The sequence below is a fragment of the Prionailurus viverrinus genome, chromosome C1, assembly GCF_022837055.1.
Source record: "Prionailurus viverrinus isolate Anna chromosome C1, UM_Priviv_1.0, whole genome shotgun sequence".
NCBI lineage: Eukaryota > Metazoa > Chordata > Mammalia > Carnivora > Felidae > Prionailurus > Prionailurus viverrinus.
The window spans coordinates 128,664,780-128,686,444 of NC_062568.1; the positions used below are offsets into that span (position 1 = coordinate 128,664,780).

The window sequence follows — 21,665 nt, forward strand, 5'->3', positions numbered from 1 at the left end:
TAAATTATTAATTGTGAATCAAATTAAAAACCAATGGGATTTACAGTTGTTTGAAATTACCTAAAATTATTTGCTTAAATTCTCAAAATTCTTTGTTGTAAACCAAATGTTTGACACTATAAAGTCTTATTCTTCTGAAGTCATCCTTAGAGAAGCACTAATACGAATGAAGCAGGACTTAACCCTGAGAAATTAATTCACACTAAGTATGAGGCCATCATCTAAGCTTATGTGTCTATTTAAATAGAATTAAATTTAACAAGAATATTTTATCTCTGTAACCAAACACAAAGGGGATTAAATAAAGCCAGATCACAGTGTTTTCAGAAAGAATCATGGGGGCGCCTGGGTGGCTCAGTCGGTTAAGCGTCTGACGTCGGCTCAGTTCACGATCTCACACTCCATGAGTTTGAGCCCCGCGTTCGGCTCTGTGCTGACAGCTCAGGGCCTGGAGCCTGCTTTGGATTTAGTGTCCCTCTCTCTCTCTGCCCCTCCCCTGCTCATGCTGTGTCTCTCTCTGTCTCAAAAATAATAAATAAAAACATTAAAAAAATTTTTTTAATAAAAAGAAAATCATGAACCTTTTTGGTTCCTGGATCCAGTTCCAATGTGTATATCAGGAGTGGGCGTGGTCCCCACAACAACAACAAGCAATTCTCTGGACAAAACTGGGTATCCTACAGTTCAGCTCAGTTCTGACACTGTCTGCCCACAGACAGTGCCAGAATTGACAGATTAATGATTCCATCCTACAAGACTGCCCACCCTTCCCCCACAACACTTCCTATGCTCTCTAGCCAGGTTATCACCAATGCATCTGACCCACTACCTACAGAGACAAGGTTCCATTGACCTACCCTCCAATTTAGCATGCCAATCGCAAGCCCAGGTTATTAGCTATACTTTTGGCCTACTGGCTACAGATGAGAGGTCCACACAATCCCCTCTTTGGGTTTGATTAATTTCCTAGAGCAGCTCATACAACGTAGGAAACTCATTTACTCACCAGATTACTGATTTATTATAAAAGAATACAACTCAGGAACAGCCAGATGGAGGGACACAGAGGTATATGTGGAAAGAGGTGGACAGTTTCCATGCCCTCTCCAGGTGTGCCCATCTCCCCAGATCTCCAGTGTTCAACTTGGAGGCTCTCTAAATGCCTCCAAGCATTTTGGGGTGTTTTAGAAGCTTCATTACATAACCCCTACTGATTAAATCATTGCCTGTTAGCAACTGATTCAACCTCCTGCCCTGGGGTAGGGGTACTGAAAGTTACAAATGTCTAATCAGTTGGTTCCCCTGGCAACCAGCCTCCATCTTTAGGTTCCCTAAGGGCTTTACAAAGGTTCATTAACATAATAAAAGACACTTTTATCACTGGTCATTTCAAGGATTTTAAGAGCTCCATGCCAGATCTGGGGAGGAAGACCAAAAATATACCTGTCATAAATCACCATCTCACAATGAGTGTCTAGTGGAAAGTGGAATTATGTCATTTACTGTTCTGTAGGAAGCAATAATAAAACATATGTGCCATTTAACTTGGGCTGAGAAACTCAACATTCCAAATATGCCTCAATAAAATTAATTTCATTTTTTTCAATGTTTATTTTTGGGAGAGAGAGAGACAGACAGACAGATAGACAGAGACAGAACATGAGTGAGGGAGGGGCAGAAAGAGAAGAAGACCCAGAATCTGAAGCCAACTCCAGGCTCTGAGCTATCAGTACAGAGCCCTATGCAGGGCTCAAACTCACAAACCTGGAGATCATGACTGAGCGGAAGTCGGATGCTTAACCAACTGAGCCACCCAGGCACCCCTAATTTCAATGTTTTGTACTTATATTTCTTAAACAACTATCAGAAAAAACTAAGAGCTTTTGTATGATGATTATTTTAACTATTAGTAGTACTGGTAGCCAGGTTGCTTTAAACATGCCATAAAGGCATGTACATGAGTATCGTTCCACAATGTCAGCTTTATTCAATCATAAAGCATTTAACTGGGCTTCATACATGTCACAATACAACACAACAAACAAGATACAATAAGGGTTAAGAGGTTAACAAACCAAACTCGAAGTCAGTGGTATGCATTTGAGAGTTGAGGTGAGGACTCGCTGTGGCCTGGGTCACCTCTTGGCACATGCTGCTTATTATGTTCAGGAAGTAGAGGATCAGATGTCTTCTGTTCAGAGATCAGTCAGGTGAACTTTTGGTGGTAACTGCCTTTTTAATGCAGTCACATGTGGAAGGCTCAGCATCTGGAGAGTCTGTTTGCTACAGAAGTCTTCCCTTTTTAAAGGAGTTTAGTCTTTCATAGCTATGGATTATATGCAGTGCAGTGCAGATTATCTGCAATGCAGATACTGCATTGTTACAACATTGGCAAATGGTCGGTGTAGATACTGCGTTGTTAACACATTGGCAAATGAACAGTATATACAAAAGTAACAAATGTGGGGCGCCTGGTTGGCTCAGTCAGTTAAGTGTCCGACTTCGGCTCAGGTCATGATCTCGCAGTTCCTGAGTTCAAGCCCCAAATCAGGCTCTCTGCTGCGGTGAGGAGCCTGCTTTGGTTCCTTTGTCTCCCTCTCTCGCTGCCCCACCCCTGCTCATGTGAGACAGCATGTTCTCTTTCTCTCTCTTAAAAAATAAACTTAAAAAAAAAGTAACAAATGAATTTTAAAAAGTAACAAATGATTACATATGAAGGGCAGCTATTGTTTGTTAGCATTCTATGAAGATAATAAAAATGTTCTTTCCTTATACTAATTTATTGGGCAGAGAGCCTTTTTTTTTTAATTGGTTAAATTCCATTTAGAAATTTAAATGATGGGCATATTTATTTTTAGATAGTATTATTTTTAGCATTAAAATGTGTCATTTTTTTAGATTAAGCTGAGTGAAGTTGTTGGCTCAGGAAAAGATGGCAGAATACTTAAAGAAGATATTCTCAACTATTTGGAAAAGCAGACTGGAGCTATATTACCTCCTTCACCAAAAGCTGAAATCGTGCCACCTCCACCCAAACCAAAAGACAGAACTATTCCCGTACCAATATCAAAGCCTCCAGTATTCACAGGCAAAGACAAAACAGAACCCATAAAAGGTAATAACAGTAATGTAAGGCACTAGGACAAGTTATCTGGGGACATTTACTTCACTAGATCGTTCTGTATAGTATGGTGTTTTCAATTCTTACTGAGGGGAAAGTTCAAATTCCCCCTTTTTTAGCGGTGAAATAACATAGTTTTTCCAGAAAAGTTTCAGTGTATTTCTGTTAATTTCTGAAGAGTAATAGGTTAGCAGGTTTCTTGGACTATACACATGTATACTGATAATTGCTCTTTTTGAAGACTTAAGATGTTATAATTTTTAGTTACCTTCCAAATAACTAGCTCTGATTTGTTATTTATAAACTCTTAGGATAATTAACTTACAGAAACATGGCTTTGCAAGAAATCCATTAGGTAAATACATGGCTTGCATCTTTTTATATTTTTCTATATACCACAGCATTGAAGGCAGTTACTTCCTAATGTTATTACACTTGACCTTGGGTGCTATGCTGTAATCAGTGCTTCAGCATTGGAATTAGTGTCTTTCAAATCACGTAATAAAGATGGTAGCCTCAAGAGGAAAAGTTTAGTTGGAAAAGTAAAAGACATTAGAGAACCTTCAGTTTTAGTAAACAGGTTTAAAGGATTTAAGAATTCAAAAAAATATATGTATTTAATGTTTTCCAGGCTTTCATAAAGCAATGGTCAAGACCATGTCTATAGCCCTGAAGATACCTCACTTTGGGTATTGTGATGAGGTTGACCTTACTGAACTGGTTAAGTTACGAGAAGAATTAAAACCCATTGCTTTTGCCCGTGGAATTAAACTCTCCTTTTTGCCCTTTTTCTTAAAGGTGAGATTCATTCATTTCAAACAGGGCTTGAATAGGCCATTAAAATTTTGTTTTGCAGATATACAATGTGTTAACCATGGATTTAGATAAAAATATTATTTTTCACCATATCATGTGGTTAGAAAAATGTACAAGTGCACTATTTCTTTGTTTCATAGGAATTTATAAAATTGAAATTTGTGTCGTAATTTATCAACTCATCTCTGAGCTAGCTAAAGGATTGTCTTGCCAGTTAAGTAAAGCCTTTAATTCTGAAAAGATCACTCCAGCAAAATCCTGATTTGGACAAAAATGAGACTTGGTATCGTTCTTGCATATATCACTGACATGTGTTCATTTTCATTTACTCAACAAACTTATATTGAACGTCCTGAGAATTGTTTCTAGGCCTTAGGACCATTATAAAACAAGACAGTCAAAAACAAAGCAAAACAAAACAACAAAAAAACAAAAACAAAACAAACAGCAACAACAAAACAAAACCAAGACAGCTGACCTTAAGCAGCTCAACGTCTAGCTCACATTAACAACCATTTATGAAGCAGGTACCATGTGGCAGACTATGTACTAAGCATGCTATATACATTATCTCTCCTAATTCTCAGAATACCCCTGACGTGTAAATATGGCCATATTCACTTTCTAGTTAAGGAAATTAGGGTTCAGAGAAATTGAGAAGCCTGTCAAGGATATATGGAACTTATAAGTGGGGAAGCCAAGTTTTGGGTTCTGATCTGTTTTACTCAAAAATGCATACTGGTATCTCTAATTCTAGTGTGGCTGGCTTCCCTCTAGCCCTTTCTCCGTACTGTACCAAGACTGACCTTCCATAAATGAAATTACTGTAGTATTCCCCAGTTCTTTTCAGTGGTCTCCTTCATTGTTTTCAGGTTAGTTTCTAAACTCCTTAGTTTGGCATACAAATATTATTGCAGTCTCTACTGCCTACCTCTCCAGCCTTATCTCTCAGTCACTCCTGTTCTAATCAGATTAAGCCTGCATGGCTGCTGGACTATAAGACTTCACGTGAAGTGCCCCCCTCCTCCTTGATCAAATGCCTGCACATCCTAAATGCCAAATTTTGTTCGGGAATACCCTCCTCCAGAAGCCTTCCGTAGCTGTCACAGTTTGAGTTAAATACTCTTGTTTCTCATTGCAGTGTAGCTCAGTGTATTGCACATGTTTGCTCTGTTTTCACTGGATGCTGAGCTTCTTGGGGCAGAAACTGTTAATCTCCATTGTTTTAGCAACTACCCTAAACAACTAAGTGAATGCTCTATAAACATGCAATGTAATAGATGTCTATATATGAGACATCTGGGTTATATTTTAGCTATAGAGTCATTTTTAGAGACACAGTAATTGAATCAGATGGGTGAAATCACCCAAATTGTGTGCAAATAAGAAGAAAAGAAGGCTACAGATTTTACATCAGCATTTAAGGGGTAGATGCAAGTTGAGTTGGCAGAGACGGTGGAAGAAAGTGAGTGGAGTCAGTGCTATGACAACCAGCAAAGAGTCTCCTAGAAGTCAGTGTATCAATAGATCACCCCCAAATTTAGTACTTTGAAATAACATCCATTTATTACTTTTCATGAGTCCACAGAACCAGTCTGCTGATCTTGGCAGATTTATTTCTTTGTCTACAGACAGCTAGTAGGTTGGCTAGGGGTGGGCTGGTGTAGGATGGCCTTGGCAGAAATAACTCATTTCTCCCCTCACATGTTTCTTTTCCCCCCAGCATGCTAGCCTGCACGTGGTCTCATAGTACTGTCAGGGATGAAGAGAGGAAGCAGAAACATCAAGCACGTTTCTAAGCTTTGCTGCATCAAGTTTGTTCTTATTTCATTGGCCAAAGCAAGTCACATGACTGAGCTCAGAGCAGTACCAGAGGGCATGGATACAAGATGGGCTTGAACCATCGGGGCCATTTCTTCAGCTTCTCATACCAAGAGACAGGAAGGAAGTTGGGATGGGCGACACCTGGCTGCCTCAGTCAGTAGAGCATATGACTCTTAATATTGGGGTCATGAGTTCAAGCCCCATGTTGATTGTGGAGATTACTTAAAAAATAACTAAATATAAAGCCCTTAAAAAAAAAAAAAGTTAGGGTAGGAACAGGCTATTGGAGTAGTAATGAAGAGGTCATGAGTAGCCTTACCCAGAACTGATTGAATAAAGTATTGTTGAGGTAGAAGCTTGATTCCAGTTAGTTGGTAAATGAATAGAAATTGAGGAAGACACTAAAAATATCTGGTAAAAAGCAGATAGAGCATAGGCACAGAGGGCAATTATAGTGCTTGTTTGGGGTGAAGAAAGATTCCATCTGCCCTCTCCCCTCCTAGAAAAACTGGAACAGATTTGTAGGCTGAGGGAAAGAGCTGGAAAATGGAGAGTTAAAAATAATGTGAGTGACACTGGTGATGTCTGTTTTGAAGCAAGCAGAGACCAACTTTTTAATATATTGAACTTCTTTTATTATTTTTCTTCATTGTTCCAATCTGAATGAAATACCTTTATTTTGAAAATAAAATTTAGTGTGCTTTATTTGTTTTCAAACAACATTTTTTTCTGCCTATGTAAACTTCAGAACATTTGGAAAATACTACCATCTATTGTAGAAGGAAAAAATGACCTTGTATCTGTGAACACACACTTTGGTTTTTCTTTTATAAAATTTGGATTACATTCAAAATAGTGTTTTTATGTGTAACGCTTTAACCTTAGTTATGGATTTTTATATAGAGAAGATTAAAGTTACAGTTGTCAAATCAAATGCTTAGTAAAAAACCTGCTTTAACTCTCTAGTTCAAGGAAATGATTTTTAAAAAATTTTTTTTGAATGTTTATTTATTTTTGATAGAGAGAGACAGAGCATGAGCGGGGGAGGGGCAGAGAGAGGGGGAGACACAGAATCCGAAGCAGGCTCCAGGCTCTGAGCTGTCAGCACAGAGCCCAATGCGGGGCTTGAACTCACGAGCCGTGAGATCATGACCTGAGCCGAAGTCAGACGCTCAACCGACTGAGCCACCCAGGCGCCCCAAGGAAATGATTTTTTTTTTTCCTGACATGACTACTGACCTACAGACAAAAATAACACTTAACACAGTACATATAAGGGACTCTTAATTGGACTAGATAAAGAGGGCTGGATTTTAAGGAAAGTTTTAAGCATTTTTTATTTTCCTATTTTTAAAATTGAATACAAGGCATGACAACCAAATGCAATGTGTGAACTTTGATTAGATCCTGGATGGGCAGAGAAACAGATACAGAAAACATTTAGCGGACAGTTAGGAAAACTTGAATATGGACAGAAGAGGAACATTACAAAGTAAGAAGAGGAAAAAAAAGGAAAAAAGATTAAGGGAGAAGAAGGCAGAGGAGGGAGAGTTTGGGAAGGTGAACTCTAAAGTAAATGTTCACACCAGCTCTGCCCTTCACTAGGCCAAGGACACCTATTGGAACACAAGCATGGTCGGTGCCCTTGGAAACGCTTATCACTTGCTCTTTCTCCACAGGGAAACAGCTTACTACCTTTTTGTGTTTTAATTCAGTGTTTTGAACTACAAGTTTACTTCTCATGTAAGATTCTATGTGCAAGTGAGGAAATCACATAGAATTTAGATATTTTCTATGGTACTTTGGTTGATCTGTATAGTCATTTTGAAAATCTTGATGTTTACAGCTGCTTGACAATGTTATCTTTTATTCTTAAGTGATTAGGGTGACTAGTTGCACGCCTGCTTGGAGGTAACAGTGGGAGTAATATACCTAGGTACATATAGACTTGAAATTAAGCTCAGCGTAATTAAGCATCATTAAATAAAGCTCCCTCCCTCCCTCACACCTCTTACTGCTTCCAGTTTCCTGAGTTAAAAGTACTAATGTTGCATTCTCTTTCTGTTAAACAGGCTGCTTCCTTGGGACTACTACAGTTTCCTATCCTTAATGCTTCTGTGGATGAAAACTGCCAGAACATAACATATAAGGTTGGCTATGTGTTCTGGCAAGTTCTTGCAAATACAGAAAATAGTGCAGATGAACTTGTAGGTTAGAAAATCTTTTGTACCTCAAACAGCGGGGTTTTTTTAGACTAGAATTAAAGGTATGAGATAAAATATTAAACCGAAGTATAATTTGTTACTATTGTTAATGATTTTATTTGTTAATAATGATACTGTTCAGATATATGGAGTACCATTTTTAAGCCCCTTTGGTTTATCGCTTAAAATAATAGAAATAAATGGCTGTCAAGCAATGGATTATGTTAACCATTGTGCATATCCTCCACTCAAAGGAATAACCTCTCTCAAAATGGAGTTCCTGCAGTTTTTAAAACCAGAATAATTTAACCAGAAATAGGAAAAGTAATGAAAGTATGGATTCCACTTGAGTGAACTCTTCTGTTTGGACTGAAGATTTATTGAAACTTGAGAACACTTTTTGGGATGCTGATCCTTATTTATATTTCTTATTAGAAAGTGAGCTTAGATATTTTAGCTGGTCGGATTTAAAATCTTCCCATACAATATGATTCATACATATGATTAATACAATTTCCTGATTAAGTATATACTTGTTGCAAAAAATATTCAGACAGGAAGGTAACCATCTTTACCTTCAATCCTATGACCCTAAAATAACTTACTGTTTGTGTGGAGACGTGCATCCTTCCAGGATTTTATTTTCACATACTTAAAAAAATCATATGTATTTATACATATTGTGTTTTTAACTTGAAGGTTTTAAACTTATTCCTTTCTCATTTAATATATAATGGACATCATTACATGTCAATAAACATAATTTTGTTATTTGTTTAACCAGTGGCTTATTATTGATAAACATTTTGATTGTTTGCAGTTTCTCAGACTTAGTCTGAACTCAATATCCCTGTGTATCTCTATATACTTCTATATTTATCTCCTAAACACAAAGTTTTATAAATGTTGGTACATATTGATAAATATTCCCGAGAAAATCTTATATACCCCCCAGCTTATATATCCACTAGTAATGTATAGAAATAGCCTGTTGCCCTATATTCTTACCAATAAAAATTTATCTTTTGCAAAAAAATCCTTTTAAAATCCTTTAAAAATTATTTAAATTATCACCAATCTGGTAGAAACAGTTTTTGGCAGTTGTTTTTATAAGATAGTGAAGGTTGTTCTTTTCTTTTCTATTAACTTATGAAAAGGCTTACTCTATAATTTTTTTTTAGGCTTCTCACAACATTGGGATAGCAATGGATACTGAGCAGGGGTTGATTGTCCCTAATGTGAAAAACGTTCAGATCTGCTCTATATTTGAGATCGCCACTGAGTTGAACCGCCTTCAGAAATTGGGGTCTGCAGGTCAGCTCAGTACCACTGACCTTACAGGAGGAACATTTACCCTTTCCAACATCGGATCAGTGAGTAATAGGAATGTTCAAATTCATAAACCATAACTTAAGGTTTCTGATCATATATTCAATGAAAAATACAATATTGCATTTGCCATTTGTTCCCCAAAAGCTTACTTTTTCTACTTTTCCTTTTTACTTTTTTCTTTTTTTTTTTTTTTTCAGATTGGTGGGACCTATGCCAAACCAGTGATACTGCCACCCGAAGTAGCAATTGGGGCTCTCGGATCCATCAAGGTATGTTTATCAACTAACTGGCAAAAGAGTCTTAGCAAATTGGGAGAGTAAACACAACAGAGTGACATTTCAGCGGTTTTTCCCTTGCTTTGTAGGTTTGAGTATAACATTTGGCTCAGTAGGCCAGTTATTTCTTCCTAAGAGGTAGGCCTGCAATTCTAGTGTCTGCCTCTGTATATAACATGGTGGTGATCTGGATTGTTCTGTATGGATCAACCATCATGGTTTATGCCAGGCACTGATGTGAGTCATCATGGATAACCACAAATCTAGCCAATCTACTTCTATCAAAAATTTTTATTTCTGAATACCAAAGATAATAGTAGGCCAGTACAAATTATTATTTATAGCACAGTGAGACACCATTTACAGAATTTTTCTCAAACTTCGCTCTGTTCAAGAATCGTTGAGAGTACTAGTTAAAAATGCAGTATTCTTGGGGCACCTGGGGGACTCAGTCGGTTAAGCGTCTTGGCTCTTGGTTTTGGCTCAGGTCATGATCTCATGGTTTGTGGGTTCGAGCCCCATATCACGCTCTGCACTGGCAGTGTGGAGCCCACTTGGGATTCTCTCTCCCTCCCTTTCTCTCTCTCTCTCTCCCAAAATAAATAAACTGCAAAAAAAAAAAAAAAAAAAAAAAAAATTGCAGTATTCTTAGCCTTGGGGACCGAGCTTCCAGAACTTAACATTTTAAATAAGAACCCAGGTGGTTCCAACATGAGTGACCTGTGGCCATGTTTTAGGAGACACTGACCTAGAATAAAGGTTGCAATGATTCTTAACCTTGGCTATGTGGGGACCTTGGGAAAAAAATGCCTACGCTCACCCTATACCAACTGAATCACAATTGGGTGGTGTAGCAGATAGGGCTTGGGCATCCCTATTAACTCAGTGTTGAGAACCACTAGAGTTAAAAGAAGTAAGCCCCTGGATTCCATCTCAGTACCACCATTATTAAATGTCATCACCACATTGACTATGATTTTGGTCTTCATGCTTTCAGAAGAATCTTTTTTCTTTATGTTTATGATGCTTCCACACTGAGTATCTCTGGGACTTGTCTTTCATGAGTTTATTACTTTTGTGTTGGCATCCAAGCCTCCACAGATACTTTCATTCAGCCTTTTTTTTTTTTAATGTTTATTTTGAGAGAGAGAGAGAGAGAGAGAGAGAGAGAGTGTGTGTGAGAAAGAGAGAGAGAGAGAGAGAGAGAGAGAGATAAGGATAGAGAGAGAATCCCAAGCAGATTCTGCACTGTCAGTGCAGAGCCCAATGTGGGGCTCGATCTCATGAACTGTGAGATGATGAACCTGAGCTGAAACCAAGATTTGGACATGTAACCAACCGAGCCACCCAAGCACCCCTCCTTAGAGTCTTTTAATACAACAAAATGTTACTTATCTGAATGGAAGGCTTTGAAGCAGAGACAACATGTAACTAGAGTTCCAAGCAACATAAATATGAACCTTGCCCTCATCAGATCAATAATTTTTCAGTGTTAAGCATTCTCTTCCAAAAACAGAACATAAAGCCTCTGTAATTGCACTTCCAATATTTTAAAACTTTTTTTTAACATTCACTTATTTATTTTGAGAGAAAGAACAAGAGAGCACATGAACAGAGGAGGGGCAAAGAAAGAGAGAGAGAGAGAGAGAGAGAGAGAGAGAGAGAGAGAGAGAGAGAGAATCCGAAGCAGGCTCCATCCTGCCAGCACAGAGCCTGACATGGGGCTGGATCCTACAAACTGTGAGATCCTGACCTGAGCCAAAATCAAGAGTCGAACGCTTAACCTACTGAGCCTCCCAGGTGTCCCTCATTCAGCCTTTGATTTGCTTTCTTACAGATAATACTTCAGCTACTACGTTACTCCTTTTTCCTAGCATCTACTCTCCCTTCTAGCATAGAGAGGAGATAGGGAGAGAGATCCAGAAACACATAGTGAGACTCTGTTCTTTACAAATCAGGAGTGTCTCTGAATATAATTTCCCTGTCACCCATTCTCCACCCAGCATTTGAATCTCACAGAATTCTGACTTCCTACAGTTTCCAAGCCATCATACCTATCTGAGAAAGTTTTGTTTTTCTTTTTCCTTAAAGATAAGATGTATTTTCTTCTGGATTGTGTGTGTGTGTGTGTGTATAATTATGGTAAAATCTACAAAACATAAGTTTACCATTTTAATGTGTACAGTTCAGTGGCATTAGGTACATTCATGTGTTTACAACCATCACCACCATCCATCTCCTGAAGTTTTTCCTTGGCCCAACAAACTCTGCTTGTGTACATCACTTTTTGTTTATCTGTTCATCTCTAATGAGTATTTGAGTTGTTTTCTTTTTTTGGCTATTGTGAATAGTGCGGCTATGAACATTGGTGTGCAGATATCTGTTCAATAGGTGTGTTTTTACCAAATCATTGTTACCCATGATTTCATCAAGCTATGAAGAATAGTTCTTGGAGTATAAGTCTTCTAATATTTGTTGGGTGGGAACAAATAGTGTGTCTCCAATCCCTTTCTTTCATAGTGTCATCTCTCCTTTGTCATTTTCTGTTTTCACTATAAATTTTGAACGTCTTGTTGCCAAAAAGTCTAAGTTACGAAAACCCCCACATAACTCAGTTCTCTGTCCTTGTCTTCCCTAACCTATTGGCTGCACCTGAGTCAATTGAGCCATCCCACTTCCTTGGAAAACCTCTTTCACTGTGACTTTGCAGAATACCTTGCTATTGTGGCTTTCCTTCTATCTCCTGCTGATTCCCTCTGAGGCTCCTTTGCTGAAACTTCCTTATCTCCCAAGGAAGATTTTGATTCTGTCTTTAAGCTGTGGGGTATTCCTGGGCGCCCTTCTGGCCGTTTTCTTTATCTGATCCCATCTTATGGCTTTAAGCGCCATTTATATACTGATGACACTCAAGTTTATATCTCTCCTTTGATCTGGAAATTCATATATCCTGGTTGGATATCTAATTAGGCATCTTGAATTTCCTGTTCCTTTCCTCACCACCTCCCACCCTCAAACTTACTCCTCCTGAAGTTTTCCCCTTTCAGTAAATGACCATTCTGCCCAGAAACCTCCAATAACTTCTCACCTCACTTAGATCAGAGCCAAAGTAGCTGCAGTGGCCTATATGGCCTTCCACTGGTGCTACGCAGTGTGATCAGGTACCCATGTGAGGCCATGAATGTTGTATCCAGACTGTGAGGACACCAGTACAGAAAGGGAGAGTAGGGCTTAGATGCTTTCACAGCAGTTTGACAGGTGATTTTTGGTGTATTGAATCTAATACAAGAAGTTAGGGCTTGCGTTTTATATATCTTTTAAATTTTTCTTTTAGTAATTTACTTTTAATATATTTTTTAAAAATAGCTTGCAATGGATTAGAAATTTTATTTTATTTTATTTTATTTTATTTTATTTTATTTTATTTTATTTTATTTTATTTTATTTTATTTTATTTTATTTTATTTTATTTATTTATTTTTGAGAGAGAGACAGAGAGTATGAGTTGGGGAAGGGCAGAGAAAGAGGGAGACACAGAATCCGAAGCAGGCTCCAGGCTCTGAGCTGTCAGCACAGAGCCCAATGCAGGGCTCGAACCCATGAACCACAAAATCATGACCTGAGCCAAAGTTAGACACCCAACTAACTGTACTGCCACCCAGGCGCCCCTGTATTAAAAAAATTTTTTTAATAACAATAAGTCATTTACCAAAAACAGATTGAGAAGCATTGCCCTTGACAGTGTGCCCCACTTTCTTTCTGCTCCATCCATGACCTCATCTCCCACCTCTCACCCCTGCCCCTCCACTGCAGCCACCCTGCCTACTTTGCTGTTCCTCTAACACTCCAAATTCATGTTTCCCCTCTGTCTCTCTTTGAAGATACATCTGGCTTGTTTCCTCGCTGCCTTCAGTAAGGAAACGATGGTGAGGCTTTCCCTGCCCACCCTGCCAAACAAAAAATGCTGCCTACATCTAGCCACTGCCTACACTCTCTCCCCTTTCCACATGGCTTTATTTTTTCCTTTGTACTTTTCTCTAACATGCTATATATTTTGCTTATTTATCTTAGTTTTCTCTCTTTCTCCATACAATGTTAGCTCCAGGAAGGCAAGGATTGTTATTTGTTTTGTTCACTGGTTTAGCCCCAGAGTCAAGAAGAGTACCTGGCACATAGTAGCTGCTCAATAAATAACTGTTAAAAACAAATTGAAATCTGAGAAGAGATTTACTGTAAATAAGGAAATTATACAGGAGACAGGAAGTACCTTGGAGAAACTGAAAAGCTTGAGGCAGGTACAGAGATGGGAAAAATTTTCAAGTCGTTGGGATGCCCCTTTCTTTTCTGTCACAGGAAGGGGGGTTGCCTAATCTTTCACCATTGCTGTTGCTAGAGCTTGTACTTGGAGCAAATGAAGTTTGACTCTGTTCTTTGCCTTATTTCTAGGTCCTTCCCCGATTTAACGAGAAAGGAGAAGTGTTTAAGGCACAGATAATGAATGTGAGCTGGTCAGCTGATCACAGAATTATCGATGGTGCTACAATGTCACGCTTCTCTAATTTGTGGAAATCCTACTTAGAGAACCCAGCTTTTATGCTCCTAGATCTGAAATGAAGAGTGTAAGGCGTCATTGAACTTTTTCAGTGTCCAAAGAACATGTAGAGCCTTGCTGCACAGCACACGTTCTTCATCACAATTTGTATTATAAATGATTTGTATTGTGTGATTCAGGTTCCCAGGCACAATATTTATCTCTGTTCTGTTAGACATTTTACAGAAAATGAATAACGGTGTAATAGTTCTCCCGGGGCTGTCACATTTTGTAGGTCATAGTGTGACTTCTTACTATGGTGCTGAGGTCTTTGTGTCCATGGACTGAAACTAGGAAGAACGACGAAATTAACGTTACTAAAAGACAGATTGCAATATCTGGTATTTACCCTATTTTTTTTTTCTTTTCCTCTTTTAATTTTAGATTGCCCCTTAATGAAACTTTTCAATTACACTTAGTTGGGAAATGGAATTTACACACAAAAGTATCTTTCATTTCCCCACAATAATGCTAACTGTTGTATAAAAAAGTGCAATTATACTTAAACTTTTAAGATATCCACGGTTATGTTGCTTTGTAGAGATTATCTGTAAATGTCTTGTTTATATAAACTAATATCTTTTAAAAGAGAAAATTATAAGCTAATCTTAAAAATGCCCAATTATAGGGGTGCTTGGCTGGCTCAGTCGGAAAAGCATGTGACTCCTGATCTTGAGGTCATGAGTTCAAGCCCCACCTTGGGCATAGAGCTTATTTAAAAAAAAAAAAAAAAAAAAAAAATCCCAGTTATAGTTTTATAACCAGTAAGGCTATCAAAAGTGTTTGCTTAAAATGAATATTCTTTTAGAATTGGTAACTTTTTGGTGTGTTGTTAGGAAAAAAACCACCTCTGCAAACTTGCCTCATGTAAGAGAAGTGCTTTAAATGTAGCAGCCGCTGACATTGTCTTACATTTAGAAGTCCAATGCCTTTTAACTATTTTTTATCTTTCTTGTCTTCAGCTAAAACATAGAATAGAGTAAGAAATTAAGATGTATTCCATTCTCCATATCCTAAGAAGGAATGTGCATAACAAGAGAGAGAAGAGTCTAATGAGTAATTATGGACATTAAAATAATGAATCTCATACAGAAATGAAAGTATCATAATGATCATTTTGTAAGAGGCCCACTTTAATCAGAAATAGCATCAAGGTGAATATAATCCAATGTTTTGATTTGCATTCAGAAATCCAGTTTGCTTCTAATGTTTTCTAATTGATTACTATATGTTCAAGTGAAATTTTGTGAGAAAAAAAAGTTGTTTTAAATCTGCTTGATTTTTTTCAAAATGAAAATGACCTGTAGATTAGAAAATAATGGATCAAATGAATGTTATTATTTTTTAAATTTAGGTAGTACAAAGAGTCAAAAAGAAAATAAAATCATCCATGATCATACCACTATTAACATTTTGATCAAGGTATCTGTATACATAGCTATTCTTTTTATAAAAATGATCATGCTTTATCTACTATTTTATAATTTGATTTTTTAATTTAGCATTATATCACAAGTAACTTGACATGTCAATAAACAATTCTACATTATCATACTTTTAAGTGGCTGCATAATATTCTGTGTGTGTTTGTTAGACATTTGATATTAAACATCTACTGTATACTCAGCATGGTGCTAAGCACTGGGCATAGAATGCCTGCCCTCATGGTCCCTGCCTTCATTAGTTTACAGTCAAATAGAGGAGGCAGGTATTAAATAATTCTAAAAAGTAAAATATCATTACATGTCTAACTGGGGAGAAAAACAGGGTGCTATCAGGGTGTCTAATAAATGTTGCTAATCCTGTCTGGGAGGGTTATGGGAGGATGTACCATAATTTAACCAATTCCCTATTAATGGCATTTGCAGACTTTTAAGTGACTAACCATATGATCAGTTGTCTCTTAAGGAAGATTCCCCAAGTCTACAGTGTACAGTGCTCCTTGCATCCCATGATTATAACTATAACCTAGTCATATGGCCACACCTAGCTGCAAAGGAGACTGGGAAATGAGAAGGCATGTGCTTAGCTAAATATTTTGTTACTATGGGTGAAGGAGATAATGGATATTAGGGGATAATTGCTGTCTCTGCCACAGAAGATATTTTATCCATTTCTGGTTACAGAAGACCATAAAATATATAACAATTTTTTAATGTCACATAGCCACTAATGTGCAAACTGACACTCAACCCATGTGAATCCCCTTATTCTTAACACAACTCTGACCAACTTGTCTGACTTAATCCAGTAACCAATAGGCAGTAGTATTGGGTTGAGACACTATCAAGTGAATTGCCTGACAAAGCCCAGATTTTACATTATCTTTCTCCAGGTCTTCTCTGAGCTTTCTCAGCAATTGAGAAAGCGGTTTCATTTCTTTTGTTTTCTTTTCTACTCTTGTCCCCTGGGACATGTCAAAAGTACCATTATCAAAAAGGTCAAAGATTTGAGGGAGATAAAAATGCAGGGACTACTTGTTGCATTCCATTGTTCAAATTTCTCTCCTCTTCAGCCTGAACCTTTACTTTTAAAGCTTAACTGTCAGGACTTTCTCCACTATTAGTAGCAAAAGCCTAATTCTTACTAGGTTATGTTACAAAGGGAACTCGATTCATATAACTGAAATCCTCAGGGGCATCGGTTTCAGGTATGGCTGGATCCAGGGACTTAATAAATTCCAGACTGTCTCTGTTTTGCTGTCCCTGTCTGCCTCTGTCTCTGTATCTCTGTCTCGTCACTCTGTAACTATTGGATCTTTTTTGCCTCGTGTTGACCTCATTCTCAGGTCAAGCTGTCCCAGTGTGTTGACAAAGATGCCTACAAGTACCCAGACTTACATTCCTCAGAACTCACATTGTTCGAGTTAAAATCTCAAGGGAAGTTTAGATTGGTCTGGCTTGGTTCACGCCCATTAATGTGGGCAGGGGAGTATAATGGCCTGATTGGCCAGGCTTGGATCTTAACGGTCACCTTTGGAGCCTGGAAGTCAGTCAGCCCCAATGCACATGGACTAATAAGAAAGGAGATCTGGAAGAATATCTGGGCAGATTAAAAAATAAAAGTCAACCAAATGAAGTGAGATATTGCCCTCCCACCCCACCTCATATTAAATAATGAATGTTTTCTTTTTTCTTATGTTTATTTTTGAGAGACAGAGACAAGTGGGGAAGAAACAGAGAGAGGGAGACACAGAATCCGAAGCAGGCTCCAGGCTCTGAGCTGTCAGCACAGAGCCCAACGTGGGGCTCGAACTCACAAGCTGTGAGATAATGACCTGAGCTGAAGTCTGATGCCACCCAGGCACCCCAATAATGAATGTTTTCTAAGAGATCTCTTTAAGACCATGGGTACAGAGGAATTTGAAGAGGTAGAATAGGGAGTAAGAGGTAAATACAGAAGATAATATTAAACTATTGGTTGTGATTCCAAGATTTTTCAATATCTCCGAGAAAGAATATTTGTATTTTCTTCCTAGTTTTAGTAACAAGAAGTAATGTGATTCTCAAATATCAAATGATGCGGTGTTGACAATTCATCTGATGTCAAAATATGAATCACTAGCTTCAGTATTTTCTATTCATCTTTCTTGAAAATTTTGCATGCTAATCTATTCACTAGCTTTGATGTTTTATGCTTATACTGGTATATTAATTATGGCAGAAGGAAAAAGTTTAAGTTATATTTTCCAAGTCCATTGCTACGAAAAAAACAAGATTAACAGGATGCTATGGCTTACCATAGGGATATCTATCAAGAGAAAAAGAAGATATGCATTCCAGTGTACCTGACATCCTATGAGAGATCATGGTCTCCAGGTTAAACTGATTCCTTCCAGATTCTTCAGCAAATGCCTCAGCCATTCTTCACAGTACCTGTGCCAAGTCTCTTCCCTTCATTTAAGCACCTACACAAATGGCTCCCCAGCCCTGTTGTACCCAGCAGACAGCTCCTCCTGTCTTCAGAGAACACAAAGTGATTCAACCCAAGGTTCTGTCATTTCTCCCCTTTTCACCTCAAAATCTCTATATTCTCACACTTTCCCTTTGTTTTCCTTTTGGAGGAAGATGTGATTCTCTCTCAGCAAAACCCACACTTCCTACTCTCTATTTTAATTCCATTTCTTCTTCCTGATCCTTGTTTTATGTTTAATCCCATGGGCCCATTTTGATCTTTTAGTCTCTTCCTTACATCTAGAACTGTACCAGATGCACGTCTCCAGCACACTGGTTAAGATTCATTTCCAGTTCCTCATGGAGAAGTTATTGGAGACTGATCCCAGAACTCTCAGCAAATTTAATTTTTTTTCTTGTTGATAAATGTATCAGGGTAATGTATGTCTATAAACCTGTTTCCTTTTCTTTTTGGGCACACGGTTAAATATTTTCCAGCCTAGCCTGCAGTTACGTAGGGCCATGTGATTTATTTCTAGCCATTGGAGAAGGTAAAGTGATGTAACCATTTCTAAATGTGGCCCATAGAACCTCCCAAGAGATCTTCTGTACTCCCTCTCTTTCCTCTCCACAGCAACCTTGAGGACTTTATGTTGAAGATGGCAGCCACACAAGATGGAAGAAACAAGTATCTCCAAATGACTAGGTGGTGATAAAGTCTCCCCACCACCACACCCCAGTACTGATTGGTTTGCATGTGATACAGGTAAAATAACTTGTATTGTTTGAAGACACTGGTATTTTCAGATTAATCTTTTACTTTAGGTAGTAATAACCCTAACTCTGAGCTTTCCAATGCAATAGTTACTAGCAACATGTGGCTCTTCACACTTAAATTTCAATTAATTATTGTGGCTATTGAGCAATTGAAATGTGGCTAGTATAACTGGGAAGCTGAATTTTAACTTTATTTCATTTGAATTAATTGAAATTTAAATGTGAAGAGCCATATGTGGCTAGTGTGCACCATATTGGACATTACAGACATCGAATATTTCCATTACCATAGAAAATGCTATTGAATTGTGCTGCCCTAATAAATATATGGAGAGAACTGTTCTTACTTTTTTTTTTAAGTTTATTATTTTGGGACAGAGAGAGAAAGTGCACACTTGTGAGGAGCAGAGAGAAAGGGAGAGAGAGAGCTTCAGAGTCAGCTCAGAGCCTGACGTGGGGCTCAAACCCACAACTGTGGATCATGACCTGAGCTGAAATCAAGAGTCAGACACCCAACCTACTGAGCCACCCAGGTGCCCCGAACTGTTCTTATTTTTAAAATAATCCCCTTCCCCAAGAAATTCTCTATTTCTCTAAAGCCAATTTCCCTCTACCTAAGAGAAGGCTCAAAACACTCCGTTCTCACATTGTTAGCTTTACCTGTACCTGCCTCTGCACGAACACACTCCTGTCTTGTTCCTTCTTGCCTTTGCCTAACTTTTAGAATGGATGGTCTTGAACTCCTTGTGATCTGGCTTCCTTCCCAGCTGCTCACCTGTAATCACAGTGTGTTCGGCAAAAGGTTTGGCCACACCTGTCTCCCAGATGTCTCCTAAATAGTTCTCTCTACCCCCATCACTCTCCTGAGCGCTAGGCACTCATTTTCACTCTTTTGTGTCTCAAGGTCATCACGTGTTTCAGAGAGACCAGGTCAACTCTGAATTATTTACGCCAAACCCTGAGGTGATCTCCTAAATAGTTCTCTCTACCCACATCACTCTCCTGAGCGCTAGGCACTCATTTTCACTCTTTCGTGTCTCAAGGTCATCACGTGTTTCAGAGAGACCAGGTCAACTCTGAATTATTTACGCCAAACCCTGAGGTGACTCATGTTATCATTGTTATCCCCACAAAATTACCACAGCTCTTTTCCGTTCCAGAAAGCATTACCATTTAGGCAAACACTGAAGGTAGCATTAATCCTTGATGACTGCAAGCTCAGAATGAAAGGGAAATGACTTCAGTATGAGGCAGTTGCAGTCCTGAGCCGAAGGGTTTTAACCACGAGCTAATTCTTGTGCTAGTCAGATCCTTGTGAGAGAACTCTAGGCCAGCTTGCTAGAACTGAGCAGGAGAATTTGGAGATGGTCCAGAGGAGAGCCACAAAACCCAATCACGAGCAAGAGTAAGAGATACTCAGGCTTTTACTGAGTATCATGTGGAATGTTTCAACACAAAGCATTGAGAACAGCTGCTCTGGGCCTTGACAAGAGAAAGGACAGAAATGAGAACAGGTGGGAGATTAAGAATTTAGGTTAGATAAGAGGCAAAGTCGGGATGGTCAAAAAAGGGTTCAAGCTTATCCCAAGCTGAGGAGGGGGAGGCCGAGTCCCTCCAGCAAGCCCCAAAGCCTCCACCCGCCTGTATTTCCAGAGGAACCGTCAGACTGTGCTAAACTTGGGGTAAGCTATGTCATTTGAAGTTTGCTGCAGGAAGCTTCTTAATATGTTCTAAATATGTGTTAAGTAGTTCTAAAAATGTGGCAAAAAGAAAAGTAAAAAAATCAAGGTTATAAAATCTGTGTGGAAGTTGCAAGAGTGCAATCATCTGGAAAAACCCAACAAATTAATTCCCTGGGAAAAGGAGGCCAGAGTTCAAACTGCAGTAACAAAAGCAACTACGTTGATGGCAGGGGTAATTAAATTAATGGAAACTGCAGGGATGAATATAAATCAGAATGACTAATAATTTGAAACATTAGTTATTCAAATGCGACACAGAGTCCTCGATGAGCTAAGTCGCCGCACTAATAACTGCAAACCAAGGGCTTTACAAATTGCACAAGAACCTGGCTTTGGTCCCATTATGTTTCTGTCACAAGCTTAGAAGGGCTTCCATGGCTTTTTTAAAACCACCATTGTCATTTACTGCACTAGTTTCCCTAATAAGGTTGTGAAAATGAAAAATATTGATATATAAATGTAATGCACTCTAATTGTAACAAAATGGTATTTACAAAAGATGTTGGGGGGGTTGTAATTTTTTCTAAATGCATTGTCATTTCTCACAGCTTCTCTCTTTACTAGATGTTACAGGTTTAGTAATTGCATAGTATGTGTGGAAATGTGAAAAAACAATTTTTGTAGTTGTCTTTTGAAATGTATACAATATGTCCTCAAAAGTTGGGTCTCTATCCTAGAAACAAAATATTATGTAATTCATATAGAATTATGCAGTTAAAGAGTTAAAAGTTTGGCATAGCTTTTATTTCTGTAGAACTGAAAAGCAGTGCATAAAAATAAAAGCAGAAAGAACGTATCTTTTTGTTATGTGGCCCAAAATACCTCATTTGACTGAAAGTGCAGTTCTGGGGTTCTTATTTGGTGGATATAGGAGCGGTATTGTTCTTTCTTTTGTTTTTGTTTTTTTCTTTTGAAACAAGACTGCAGTGGCTTCTATTCTGTGGTCATCTGATTTGAGGTTTAAATTGCCCCAGAAAGTTGAATAATATTCTGATTACTGCTTAGGTTTTATATTTCCTGTGAGAACATTCTTTACACAAGAAAACTATAGCACCAACTTATTCATAAGAGAAATGATGTTTTGTTCATGTGT

The 21,665-nt window shown here is 38.2% G+C and overlaps 2 protein-coding genes across 6 annotated transcripts in view; both read left to right on the forward strand.

Annotated features, from left to right (window-relative positions):
• The window catches only part of DBT (dihydrolipoamide branched chain transacylase E2), a 53,259-nt gene extending 37,558 nt beyond the window's left edge, over nt 1-15,701 (forward strand). For 3 of the 4 annotated variants that reach the window (XM_047871797.1, XM_047871796.1, XM_047871798.1), the window contains 6 exons: nt 2,899-3,115; nt 3,753-3,919; nt 7,834-7,911; nt 9,147-9,338; nt 9,495-9,566; nt 14,016-15,700. In XM_047871797.1, coding sequence (XP_047727753.1) covers nt 2,899-3,115; nt 3,753-3,919; nt 7,834-7,911; nt 9,147-9,338; nt 9,495-9,566; nt 14,016-14,183 — 894 coding nt within the window. In that variant the 3' untranslated portion in view covers nt 14,184-15,700. Of the gene's footprint in view, nt 1-2,898; nt 3,116-3,752; nt 3,920-7,833; nt 7,912-9,146; nt 9,339-9,494; nt 9,567-14,015 lie in introns of all 4 variants that reach the window. The other variant, XM_047871795.1, reaches the window with a different exon arrangement.
• Nucleotides 15,702-19,844: 4,143 nt separating this feature from the next.
• LRRC39 (leucine rich repeat containing 39) overlaps nt 19,845-21,665 on the forward strand; it is a 29,778-nt gene continuing 27,957 nt past the window's right edge. For both annotated transcript variants that reach the window (XM_047870433.1, XM_047870434.1), the window contains exon 1: nt 19,845-20,512. The gene's annotated coding sequence lies outside the window, so the exon portion shown is untranslated. The remainder of the gene's footprint in view (nt 20,513-21,665) is intronic.